Source organism: Alligator mississippiensis, chromosome 11, assembly GCF_030867095.1.
Source record: "Alligator mississippiensis isolate rAllMis1 chromosome 11, rAllMis1, whole genome shotgun sequence".
NCBI classification, from domain to species: domain Eukaryota; kingdom Metazoa; phylum Chordata; order Crocodylia; family Alligatoridae; genus Alligator; species Alligator mississippiensis.
Genome location: NC_081834.1, coordinates 29,948,646 through 29,962,880, shown reverse-complemented (window position 1 = coordinate 29,962,880; position 14,235 = coordinate 29,948,646). Strand labels below are relative to the sequence as shown.

General features: G+C 38.5%; 1 protein-coding gene across 6 annotated transcripts in view; it reads right to left on the bottom strand.

The window, feature by feature from the left end:
• Positions 1–14,235, bottom strand: part of SCAPER (S-phase cyclin A associated protein in the ER) — a 372,539-nt gene that overhangs the window by 107,049 nt on the left and 251,255 nt on the right. For all 6 annotated transcript variants that reach the window (XM_059714759.1, XM_014606103.3, XM_006261352.4 and 3 more), the window contains one exon: positions 2,437–2,560. In XM_059714759.1, the coding sequence (XP_059570742.1) occupies positions 2,437–2,560 (124 nt within the window). The remainder of the gene's footprint in view (positions 1–2,436; positions 2,561–14,235) is intronic.

The window sequence follows — 14,235 nt, the reverse complement described above, 5'->3', positions numbered from 1 at the left end:
GCCCTGCTAAAGTCGCACCTGAGATATGGTATCAAAACTCAACACAGTGTTTTAAAAAAGATATAAGCAAACTGGAAAGAGTACAAGGAAGAGCAGCAACATTTGTAAAACTTATAAGCAAAAGCTGAAAGCACTGGGTTTATTTAGGTTAGTCTGGAAAAGAGAAGGCTTATGGAGGGACATGATAACAGCCTTCCAATAGGTAAAAAGCTGTTATCAAAAGGAGGGTGGTCATCGGTTGTCCTGGCCAATGGGAAAAGGACAGGAAGAAAAGAGTTTAATTTACAGGAAAAAGGTGGAGATCAAATGCTAAGAAAACCTTCCTAATCATAAAAAACATGAGACACAGGAAAAGGCTATCTACAGAGGTTGACAAATCTCCTTCATGGGAAGTTCCTTGCTTCAGAGCAAGGGATTGAACTAGGTAACTAAACTATTTTAGTTTCATAATTAAAATAATTAGTTACCTAAAACTAGTTTTGTTTTACGTAACTAACTGCATGAGTAAGTGCCTGTACTATTTAGACCCAAAGTGCTTAATTTAAAAGCCCAATCAAGTCCATCTAAAAACTTCTACTGACATCACTACATTTTGGACAAGGACTAGAACTGCAAGCCCTAAAAAGAAAAGGTATGTTATACTAGTAGTAGATTGAAATATGACAAGAATGTTTTTCATAAAAACATTAATTTCTTTTTATAAAGAAGTCAAAGTACAGGCTTGATCTAACTCAATCTTTAGTTAAAAACTCCAGAATGAGAAATATGACAGTCGTATAGTGGGGGCCAACTTTTTTGGCATGTGCACCACAAGGTAAACCTCACATTCTTTCTATGTGCCACTCTGATTCTTTTCCTCTGCCCAATCTCTTGCTCTGTGTTCTGCTTCCTGCCTTATCTGATGCTGTGTTTCCTGGTCCCTCTCCAGTTTGTGGCATGCCACACACAGAGGCTGCCCATGCCACTTGTGGCAGGAATGCTGCAGGTTGACCATCCTGTTTCTTACTATGTCACTCAAGAATTATTTTGGAGTGGCACTAGGCAACTGCCTTCAAGTTTTCTTCATATTATGAAGAAATTCCAGTTTAAAATAATTTACATTGTTCTAACAGATCCACTGTACTTCAAGAATCACGTATGTCCTTATGGTAAAGAGTTCTGTACTCGATTGATGACTGCTTTAAGACTATGAAAGTTTTCTTACTGGACATAGCTATCTAATACTAGCATTTTCACTAGTAGAATCACAACATACTGATGTAACAAATATATTGTATATTTCTTCAATGACATTGCAAATCAGTTGCTAGATAGGAGGCTCAGGATACTAGTAACATGTGGAAGAGAAGGTGCTTGGTATCAAAATGAATCTTGTCACTTCTAAAGTGCTAAAGGATTTCATCTCTAGTCTAATTAACCATGAAGTCTGTGTTCTGGCTATTTCTGCAGAAAGAAAACAATGTTGTTGCTGGCCTACCACAATATGTGCACTTTTCACTAAGTATAATTGAAATCTAATACCTGGAATCCTCTTGGAAAGATTTGGTGAAAAATGAGCTGGCAACTGCTTAGAGCAGGATGTACAGGTTGCCTTCAGGTTTTCTTTGTCTGTGTCAAGGGCCTTTTGAGGGTCTTTTTTTTAAGTGTTCATCAACAGTCCTATGGCTTGTTGATTCTAACAGTGTTGCATAAATTATTTAAGGCATGTACATAACTTTTCAATTAACAAACTGCTTGGCTCATGAAAATACATACACACAATTTACAAGTAGAAAATCTAGACTAAATATCTCATGATGAGCAGGTCTCTATGAATTAAAAATGACTTTTCAAATAAAATATTAAATGATATCTGAAATTAAATAAAACATTGGGAAATTAAAGTTTCCCAGTTAAATAGATTTACTACTTAACTACTTCTGTAAATCAAATTATGGCTACTCATTCAGCAGGCTTTAAATTTAGATATTAAAAGATTCTAGAATGGAACATGTTAGAAAATACAGCTAAGATAAATATTTTAAGTATTATTACCAATGGAATCAAAGCTGTAAAGAACAAGAAGAGTGTATAAAAATGTATATCCATTTGATGTGCCTTTTAGTTGGTTCATGAACATATTCAGAGTGTGCTAGCAGCATTTTCAGCTTCTATAACAAGTCCAGTATAAATACTTTAGTCAAGTATACTAAACAAAAGTCTTACTGCTCCAATGCATGTATATTTTGAGTGCTGATACATATGTGAGTACTAATATAAACCTACTCATTTTTTTATTTTCCTAGTCCAAACAAAAAAAATTAAATTGCAGCACCTCTGTAGCAATACATTTGCTTCCCATATTTTTTACTAGTGTTCTTACGTCCCAGAGATTCTAATATACTGGCACTAAGCAAGCAGACTTAATTTCTAAGTCAAGATAAAAATTCTACATACCATTAACTGATGCATCAACAGGTCCATTAAAAAAGTTATCTTGTTACTAAAAAGAATATAGGTGCAGTTTTCTATACAATTACTGCAGGTCAGGTTGTAAGCATGTACTGTATTGCAGAGTGACCTAAAAAGTAAAAATAAAAAGGAATGTCAACAATTTGTATTTAATTTTATTAATCTAGAAAAACAAATATTGATATTAGGCAACCTATAATTCAGTAATTTAAATACAAATTAACTTATTTTCCACAGAAAACACAAATTAGCATTAAGTAGATAAAATAACTATTGACACAAATGCAATTGTTTTCAGCGTAGCCACATATTCCAAATTCTGCATTGTATTTGTTTTAGAACTGGAATTTGGATTTAAAACTAAATTATGTACCTTGAAATATGTTTTTTTTTTAAACTAAGCTCACATATATTAATGTGTGCAGACAACTGTGTATTTATGCGTGCGCATGCGTACATATTAGGACAAAGGTTTATATCACGTATGCGCACATGTGTGCGCACACAACACTGCTTTCCTTCAACAAAAACTTTTTTTGATATTTTTCATTTTCATTATAGCTCCACTAGAATACTGTATGTGAACAAGTATAGATGTAGTATCAGGTAACTGCACCATTTGAAAAGGTAACATTTTACTATCAGCACATGACATCAGAGTCGCAGGTAGAAAGCTATAAGCATTTCTTGCAGGTAAAGCAGTAACATCATCCTGCTTTACAGAAGGGCTGGCTTGCACTCTCAGTGAACCAGTCAGAGGACAGCAGGCGGTAACGTAATTTCTGCTTGACAAAAGAACAATGAACAGGTGAAACGCCAGCCTTTTGCATCAGTCTGCATGTCACCTGAAAGGCTATTCTGGACTTATGAATCACTGGTGTACCCTTTATGGAGTCAGAAAGCATGAATGTATAACAACAATAGCTGTGAAGAGATCTGTATTTACATGTCTGAATGGAAGAAAGGTGGCATGTTTATAACTGTACAAGGGAGAGAACTCATTCTGGAAAATTGGGAAGAGAAAAAGGAAATAGTTAAACAATATAAGTCATAATGGTTCAAAATACAGGCCTTATTCTTTTCAACATTCCACTTCATTTACACCTGTTCAAGGTGAATCCTTTAGTTGTGACAAGGCTTTCATGGAAGTTGGAACCAAACCTATGACACTCAGTCACATAAAAGGTACACAAGACCAAGGATCGTATCACTTCTAGTATAAATGTAAAACTCATTTGTTGATGAACTTTCTCCTTAAAAATGTCTTTGCTTGCCTATTAATAAGCACAAAGGCACAATGACAAAATATATAAAACAACAATAATAAAACCAATAAACAACTTAATCTTTCTAAAGGGGAGCAGAGACGCAGGTTATTTTTATACCTAATTTTAAATACCCAGGAAATCTCCAGCAACTCCTTGCAATCGGGGACAATTGTCTTCCATGATGGTTTTATCTAGGGTTCAGAAAATGGCTGATAAGACCAATCTGGGATCAACAGATTGTGATGCAACTCAGGCATGTGTTTCCATGTGGGGTCAGTGGCACTTGCCACCCAGGAAGTACTCACATACTAGTGTGATGGGGGCCTAAGCAGGTTCAATAGACTACACAAAAACAGAGTGCTTTAGTGAAAATTCACACTTTAAAATGGCTAAGTAGCACTAACTGACAAACTTCTTTAAAGAAGCTGTGAAATAGATATTAGATATAAATAATAGTAAATTAATTTAAAACCTGAGACCTGAAGAAGAATGCATTTCATTCAAAAGCTTGCCTAAGTCTATCTAAACCATGGTCCAATAAAAGATATCACCCACAAAAAACCTTGTCTCTAGCACATTTCCTGGACCATCATAGTTGTAATATCACTCCAAACTACCAAATTAATTTATTTCCAAAAATATTACTGGGTTTAATGTTTTGTTATTCTTGAAACTGGCAAATGTTAAAATGGAATAAAACTAAATAGAGTCATAGCCAATAGTATTTTCTCAATATCACCATATTATTAATTGTATTGTAATATTCTACTGTCTTGTTATAAATTAACATATTCATTTCGACTGGAAGGTAATCTTTTGGTAATGTGGTTAAAATGGAATAAGTACAGTATCTAATCACTACTTACTGAGCAGCAGAGTTTCAATTTGTTTGGTTTCAATCTACAGTGATAATCCCCATGGAAAATTCAATTAGCATGCTTCTTATGTATAATATTTAAAACTAAATGTATCCTGTGCAACTAAGTTCTCTCTTCCTGTTGTAATTTTAGAGGTTTATATCTTTCATTTCTGTTCGCAACAGTAATATTGAAAAATGACTCCTCAGATGACTTAGTTATACTTCTTAGTGATGATAAATCAATACATAAACACATGGAGCTAGGGTCAGCCAGAGACAGTGGCAGTGGCAGCAGTTCTCTTTCCCTACACTTGCTTCTGAGCTGGTAAGGAACAACCAGGGGACTGGACAGGCAGGAGGAAACTGCCTGCCACTGCTGCTGTCCTGGGCTGAGCCCAGCCCCTCACAGAGCCCAAATGCAGCAGGCAGGAACAGTTTGTTCTGAAGCCTCCCTTTGTCCTGGGATAGCAGCAATGGCAGGAGAGGGAAGGGGGATGTGCCACTGAGCATGGAGGGGAAAGGTGGAGGAGGAATTTTTACCCAATCTGGGGACTTAGAAGTCCCTGGCTGCTGCTCCCATGGTATTCTCAACTGAAAGGGGGGTACAACTACACTACTCCACCCCCTCTAGAGCCTACCCATGTCTTAGCATATGCATTTACAGTTAGAAACAAAAACAACAACAGGTAATGTTCATTTTCAATGTACAGGAAAGATTTTAATTTTTCACTTTTCGGAAAACTGTCATCCACTATTGTAAAGTAAGGATCAATGAATTTAAATATGAAAATATATTTTTTCTAACCCTTCAAATTTGAAGTCAGCAGGTTAACTTTTTATCATGATTTATTTAAAAGTTTTCTTATTGCTATACTGTATTTTTCATAATTCTAAAGAATACTCATTCTAGATCTCAAAAAGGAGAAACTACCCTCTTTGGTGTAGAATAAATTAACTTGAAATAATGCACACTTGCTTCTGTATTTCCCAAATGAATCTTATGTCAGAAAAAGTATTTGAATTTGCCAAAGAATCAAGTAATGTATTTGAAAGGGTGACTTAAGCAAATGCATGTCAAATTAATTTTTCAATACAATAAGAAGGGTTTTTAACTGATACCATAAGCTTGTTAACTATAGACTGCTGTGATTAGAATGTATTTAGACATGTTCTTAACTAAGATGCAGTTATACAATTTTTTATTTCAAATTGGAAGTGTCAGCACTGAAGCAGGCCCCAGGTGGTTTGCAGTGTTAAATGGCAGATTAAAGTCAGCACAACTAATTTCTTTACTTTAATCTTATTAGGGGAACAACAGCTGTCAACTGTCACCATTTCTGCACATGGCCCCAGAGACAAGCAGAATACTGCATGTGTCAAGCAAGAACTTTATCTGACTACCACTCAAACTCACCAGCTTCAAATCCTAAATGTATTTCTGACATTCTGTGGTAAGGTTTTACAGCTCACATGTAAAAATGATATCTCGATAAAGCTATCAAAATTACATTATGGTAATACAACATGTTCCTTGCATGAAAACGTTTTTTAATTGATTATTGATATTGTTTTAAACTTTATATCACATCCGCAAATCAACTTTAGAGTCATGTTAGATTGCATGTGTACTCAATCCATGTAATAAGTCCACCCTCTGATGTAAGGCTTTGCTTGAGAAAAAAACCTAACCACAAATACACAACTTCTGATACATAAAGTTTGGCTTATGAAAAACAAGTTCTACTTGGAAATTAACCAAAATCTGTGCATACACATTATATATTTATTTATTTATTTATTTTTTACAAGAAGCATGTTCACTTTCAATCAATAGCTGCAAGTCAAAGTACAATACTTTAAATTATATGCTCTTGGTTCTCTCTTTAATATATGCCAGTGTATCACTACTGTCTTCAGTGGAGACGCTCATAATTTACCATGATATAAATGAATGGAGAGCCATGACTTGTATCTAAAATATAGAAAAGAAATAACAATGTCCCACTGCTCAAATCTAGTAATAGTTTCACCCAAGAGATCTGGGTGAAAAGTCACAACTTTTCACCCCATAAAATCAAGGTACCACGAACATATTAACTTTGGAAATAAGGTTTTACATGTTAATTTCAAGAGCAAAAGATTGGAATTAAATACAAGGCCTGCTCCACCCTCCTCCCATGAAAGCTCAATTCTTGGGTGAGATATTATAAAAACTTTAAATTTGTAAGAAGCATGGTCCTGCTACCAGAATGGTGAATTGCAAACGTTTAACCAACCAGTTCTGTTGGAACAGAACCTGAAGCGACACCTGAATATTGTTTTTATTACTGTGAAAGATGTTGGCTTAGAAATGGTATTTGAAGGTTTGCTTTTTGAAAATTGGCTTATCTGTATAGATATATGCATTACAAGGGTTCAGAATGGGCAGCAGGTGTTAATTGATTTCTAAGAAGCTTAGGTCTCATACTCGGAGCTTCTCCTGGCCCTGGAGGCAGACAGGCTGTCTAACACAGCAAGGCCAATAGATGGACACAGCCTGAGACTTGAGGGGACATATACCATACTGTCTAACACAACAAGATCAACAAGGACACAAAGTCTGGGAACCAAGAGAGTATGTACTATACTGCCCATAACACAAGATAAGTGGTACCAGCTGCCAAGGCCTCAGAGCAGGGGGGGCTGAGTCCTGGTTCTGGGGGAACAGACCAAATTAGAAGGCCTGGAAGGCTACGTGGATGTGTGACCACAGAGACACAACCAACCAGAGATAGTCACGGATGAAGAGTCATCAGGAGGGAAGGAGAAAACAAAAGCAGAGACTTGACAGTAAAAAGGGTCCTTCCCTGACCCTCCCTTTGTCTCGCCTCTCCTTCTCCTCCCTCCTGGTCCCTCCTTGTCCCTCTCTGCTCCCCAAGAGGGGTACCCATCCCCATCCCCTGGGAAGGGTCTCCAAAGCTGCCATGGACAGAGGGCACACCAGCAGCCTGTCTCATATAACCCACTGGAAGGGGGCTGTGGGCCTCATAATCCAACCTTCAGGTTGGACCTAAGAGAGAGAGCCTCAGAGTGGAGCCTGCATCCTGGTCAGATGTACTTTGACTCTGATGACAGCCCTAAGATTTGGTAGATATATAGAATTGCCTGATTGTTGGTATTGATTCTTTTCTGTTAACACTGTGTATCAATAAATTTGCCCATTATTGAATAGAAAGGTTGTGGTCAGCCTGAGGGTGGAACGAGGTATTTGGATCCTAAATCCAGAGCCAACAAAAGGGAAGAAAAAACTCAGTTTTGCTGTTTATAGAAAAATAGCAAGTGGAGGTGGGAAAATACAGTGTTTTGAGAAGACTGAAGAAGGAAGGACAAAATGGCCATGCAAAGAAGAGGGACAAGGCATGGATATGGGATGAAACTAAAAATAAACCAGGCAAATGTTGATTTCTGTGGCTATATTTCTACCTTTAGGTGTGGAAGTCTGCATAAGCCGTAGAGCCTCACTCAAATGGTTTATGATGCCATCATAAACCCTCAAAGGAATTACAGCCCCATAATTCAGTTACCTATTTATGTTGTGCATTATCAATGCTATCTTAAATTATCTAGCTCAGGCAAAAGGGTTCCTCACGCTAAACCTTGCTCACAATTACCAAATAAAGCAGAAACAAGAAGCACTAACCATACTTTATTTTTCACTGGGCGCGTCTACACGTGATGCTACAGCGACGTAGCATCTGTGGGCAAAACCACGATGCTGCAGATACATGCTCCCCCATTATTGCCCATAGCAACGTGTTACGTAGTGCCTAAAATAACCGTATGTGGCATGCATCGTGCAGTACTGGCTGTTACTATGCTGTCTTTTCCTACTTCCAAAAGGAAGTACTAAATGACAGCGCAATAATAATGGTGCCACAATGGCATGTGTAGACATGGCTACTAGGTAGCATTTAATTTGGGAACCTATGCCTCTTCTACAGAATCCCTCTATTTGAGAGCCTACTTTGTGCATGTCTTTTCATAGAGTCTGATTAAATGAGTTCTTGCTCACAAAAACTTACGCATCTCTAATCTGCCTCCTGCCTCATATAGAAACTGTTATATGACATGTGACAAATGAAGTACAGACAGTCCCAATATTTACAAGTATGACAAATGTAGTAGATTCCTATATACAGTTCAGAAGCCTGGGCTTATCAATTTACTCACTGCAAAACAGTATACAGAGCTTCTTCTATCTGCATACTTTGTTCATATACAGGTTTAGCGGCGCAATACTGCTTTTTGTTCAAGCCTTAACAAATCTGAAATCCATCTCTGTTACAAAGACAGGATGAACTGGGCATGAAGGGAGACAGATGTTGCAGGTTTTGGATGTTGATCTTGCAAAGAGATCATTCTCCTCAAAAAACATTTATGCCCTTACATCAACTGCTGGTTTTCAATGCGTGTTTCCCTAGAGGGAGTACCCTAGTGAAAAGGATTATAGGAAAACCTATTTTGCACTTCAGGTAACAGGCTTTATGAAGAACAGTTTAGAACTGATCGAACAATCAAGAATCCTGTTACAAGATATGTACTTTTAAAGCAAGTAAAAAATTGTAAAAAAATGGAAGAGAAAATCTGAAAATGATCCCAATCCAAGGCCATCAGGACTCATAGTAGAGATGATATATTTTATTAGATCACCAAGATTTTTGCAAAAAAAATGTTTTTAATTGCAAGCTTTTGGGCACAAACACCTTTCATCAGGCATTGGAGAAAAGACTGTGAAAGTTCTCCTGGATAGAAATGAAAGTTCATGTTTCACAGGATTCCACAGAGGAATCAATAGATGGAAAACTCCTCTGGGCAGTTAGTTCACAGGTGGAATGGAGCCTCTCACCTCCTGTGAGGATCTGTGATGATGCAAATTATCTTGAAACAAAGGCAAGAGCAGGATCTCAGGTTTCAGGTGGTCACAGTTGCTTCCTGCTTGGGAAAATATGAATATATCATTTAAAAAAATCAGCTAAAATTGTATATCTTCCATGTGTCAGGTATCCAGGTTGTAGCCTCCCAGTAAGGTGGCAGTTAATCCTCTTACTGAAAAGTCTTTCATTTTACACAAAAAATACTATCAATTTTATCAATTTATTTATGTTATTATGAATACACTATTTTCTACATACTATACCAGTTCTGGTTCCAATGAGTTTCCCATAGGGCTGTGCAAAGCTTCAGGTGCTGATTCGATTAGGAGATTTGGCCCGATTTGGTGGGTGAATCTCCGAATACGAACTGAATCAGGAGACCAATTAAAAGGTCTAAATTGATTCAGAAAAGATTTGGAGAGCTTCAGCAAGTCGGGCAGTCCCTGCTCGCTGCACCAGGGACATGGACCTGGACTCCATGCTGATAAGTAGGGGATAGGGGAGGGGGGCTGAAGAAAGGGATAGGGGACCATGGGGGGGGCCCCTGCCAGGCCCCATCCCCTGCCTGTTCTCCCAGCTTCCCTGAGCATCCCCCGACCCCCACCCGCTCTCCCAGCACCCCCCATGGCTGCCCTGCCTGGCCCAGTTCCCGGCTCTTTAAAAAAAAACCCCTGATGCTGCCAGGTGGGGAGGCCATCCCTGCTGCCCCCCATGTTGTGCAGGGGGCTCTGCCATGAGCCCTCCAACCCCCACCCACTCTGCCAGCGCCCTGCCCCCTGTCAAGCCCCAGCTCCTGGCCCTTTAAAAAAAACAAACAACCCCCACAACTCACTAGCTACTGCAGTGGCCTCGGGGCTTCCAGGGGCTCATGGCAGAGCCCCCCCCGCAGCATGAGGCAGTAGGGGGCAGCAGGGATAACACCCTGCCAGGCAGCAGCTGGTGATCCAGGGCTTTTTTTTTTTTCTTTTAAAAGGGCCGGGAGCTGGGGCAAGCAGGGCAACCATGGGGGGGGCTGGGAGAGCGGGTGGGGGTCATGGGGCTTGTGGCAGAGCCTCCCACATGGCATGGGGCAGTGGGGGGCAGCAGGGATCATCCCCCCTGCCTGGCAGCAGCCGGTGAGTTGGGGCTTTTTTTTTCAAAGAGCCTGGAGCTGGGAGGGTGAGCAGGGCACACATTGAGAGCAGGCGGGGGATGGGGCCAATTCGGAGATTTGGCTGTGGCCAAATCTCCAAATCAGATTAGGCCGAATCGATTCAGGACAGTGATTTGAATCACCGAATCGAATCACTGTCCTCCGAATTGGCCGAATCCAAAGTGAATACCAGCCACTTTGCACAGGCCTAGTTTCTCATGTTAATATGAACTCTGAATGAAGGAAGAAAGAGGCAGCATGACTCAAGATGCAAGGAAAGAAAAATATTTTTTATTCCAATGAACTTTTTAATTGTAATAAATAGCTTTCCTCTCTGTCCACTATCATTTCACTAACACTAAAACTTTGAACTTAAACAGCACCACTTACACTTACCCAATGAACTCAAAGTATTCTCAAATTAATTAATTAAGCCTCTGGACACCATTTTGCATTGGTAAATATTGTTTTACCCACTTTAAACACGGGTAAACACAGTGATACACAAAGTGGTTAAATGTATTGCCCTGAGACAGTAAATATGACAGTGGCAGAGGCAGGAATCTTGTTCCGTGGTCTTTTAGACCCAATATTTACAGGCTTTCTTACTAAAAAACTCCTACTAGAATTTCACCAAAGGTGAAGCATCCCAGAATTCTGTGTTTATTCAAGTATGTTGAGTTACGGTTTATGCTGGAAACTGGAACAACTGAACCACAATGTCAATGAATAGTGAAAATTTAAAAAAATGTTTTACAAATAACAACACACTTGGACACTAATTCATAATCCCTTAATATCAATAATAAAGCTATCATAATCCAAGGTTTTCCCCTCCTCCTTGTGAGAGCTTTATTTGGGAAGGGGAAAAATGCACAAAACAAATCATCGTACAAATGTCACATCTTTCTCTTAGCATTTGCTATCCTGCTGGTCTAACTAACAATCAGTACAAAACAACAGGCATACTGTTAAATCTTTTTTTATAATAAAGCTTTATCTTGTAGACATGGGATTAAAGTTCTGAGCTGCACCATGCTGCCAGGATTTTGGGGAAAGAGACGTGTAGATAATAGCCCATGTAATCTCCTCACCTACTTCTAAATAGCTTAGCCCCATGACAGATTCCTAATTTAAGACGAGCACTACTGGTTAAATATTGTGATGCCACACAAACAATCTATTTTAGTTAAGTATACCTGTATCCTTCAGCCAGACTTATTCCGGGGGGGTATTCCTGCAGACAATAAAAGTAAGTGACACTATATAACTTATTTGTACAGAGTTTTATTTCTTGGCTGGCATTAGTGCTGAACACAAGGCAACACTGTTTCACGGGACTCAAGTTTTTGAAAGTTAATATGGATGTAAATTACATCAACACACAAAACAATTTCTGAAAACTGAATTTTAAACTTCCTTCAAAAGTTAAGCCAGGAAGAACATGAATTTAAATTCTGTTTTTCATTCATTTAAAAAAAAATCAACTATAACCAACTGTTTTTATTTTCTCTTTAAAGGAGACAGTTTTGTTGGCAAACATTTCATCTTCAAAAAATCCCTATGTATGAATATTTATCTAATTTTGGTGATATTGGGTTAACTGGCATCAGAAAAATAGTTGTTCAAAAGAAGTCTAGTCTCAGCTTGCTTCAACTGTTCAAAGTCATGCTCTGTGGAATCAAAACTCTCAACAATTCAGTTGTAGGTTATTGACAAGGCACATTTATTGTCTTTGTTTCTGTAAAAAACAGCTATGAAATTGTCTGATGGGGCAGGTTTGCACCATAAAAAAGAATAAAAAACTCACTCCAACATTTGTCTTATATCATACATTTAAGGCAGTGGTTCTCAATCTTTTAGAGCTGAGGCACTCCTCAAGCAATTCCAGTGCCTACTAACTTTCCCTCATTTATTGACTACAGAAAAATAACAGAGCAATTCTTCTGTTGCAAAGAACTCAGAAAGCCCACAACAGATCAGAATGTTTTAACACTATGGATTCCTATTTGTAATCTCTGTGTTTATCTTGTGAATCATGTTTGCACACCTAACAGTGATAATGTTGACGGCAACTGTGGCACCCTTGAAAGGATCTCAAGGCATCTCAGGGTGCCACAACACCTTGTTTTAGAATCATTGACTTAAGAAGTAGAAAGCAGACTTTATACCAATGAGAAGAGTTGCCATTAGACTATTACTCTGGAAAAAGGCTTGATAGCTACACACTGTACTATGAAGCCCTCAGAAGGGTAATAATATTTGGCAGATAACCACACAGACTAAACATTTATAATGCCTGAAAACACTGAAGTAAGAAAAAAAGACGTTATATTCATAAATTAAAGGAAAACAAGTGTTGCCACAGTCAGCGGCACAGAAGGGCAGCTCCATGCCCAGGACAATGCTGACTGCTGCAGTGCTGACCATGGCAGTGGCTATTTCTGCAAGCCTCCAAGAAAGGCAGTGCCCAAGGCTGCTGTGCTGGTCACCCTGCCTCAGCTCCCGAGTAGAATAATTTATTACAGCACAATATTTGAGACAGGCATAAAAGCCATTGCTTGGTTATATGCTTTTTTATTGCTGTCAGTGAAAGCAAAGATCCAAATACAGAACACATACCACTTAGAAATATTATGTGGGTTTGTTACATTCTCTGGTATGCCTGGGTCTACGAGACCATGAATAACATGATGACACAGGAATGTCAGCTGTGGGTCCCACAGAGCATAGGGCCAAACGTGCCTTGCCTATTTGAGTCTGCTGATATGCATTAGAGCTGGAAGTTCACCAGTGAAGCTACTCTGGGCTTGCCTCCAGTAACCACTCTCTTGCATCCTCAGTATCTAGTGGACTAGAGAACAGGTCCTGGAGATGAGGCCAGAGAAGCTTTACTGGCAAACTTCTAACTCTGAAGCCTGCCAGTGAACTCAGGGGTATGGGGAGTGTTCAGCCCTATTCTCCTTAGGACACCCTCCTAATATGACAAAGGCAAACCATAAACAATTTTTCATCCTTAAATGTATAACTGTATTGCTAAAATTTATCTAATCAATCCATTTGTTTAATTAATTTACAGTGCAGTCAGCAAACATTTTTTTTTCTGTAAAAGACATTTCTTGGTCCAATGTTGTTCAAATTATGTAAAGGGAAACTCCCCAACAACTTGCAGTTCACATCCTACAACACCAAAAGAAGAAAAGAATCTCTAACGAACTAAAAAATAAACAGAGCAATTAAAAGCTTAGGTTAACCAAAATACTTACACTGAGCTCAAGACAGGGACTAGAACACTACTTACATATTTCATAACTTCAGATCTGCAAACCAAAATCCATAGTTGGTGAAAGGAAACAATCTGGTAGAAATCTTGATTATACCATGAAGAGTACTGCTTAAATGCTTCATTCTAACTTTAAGAACACTGACATTTTCCAGCCCCCAAATTAAACAAATGTGTAGGAAGATATAGCCATATATTTCTGAAGTCCCCAAAGGAGAAAGAAATGCACAACTATACAGAGACTACACAAGGCCCATGTCCAATTTCTGTCTTAATAGTCTGAATTCAATACTTGCATTGAGAACATTTGTGTGTGATAAATAATAATA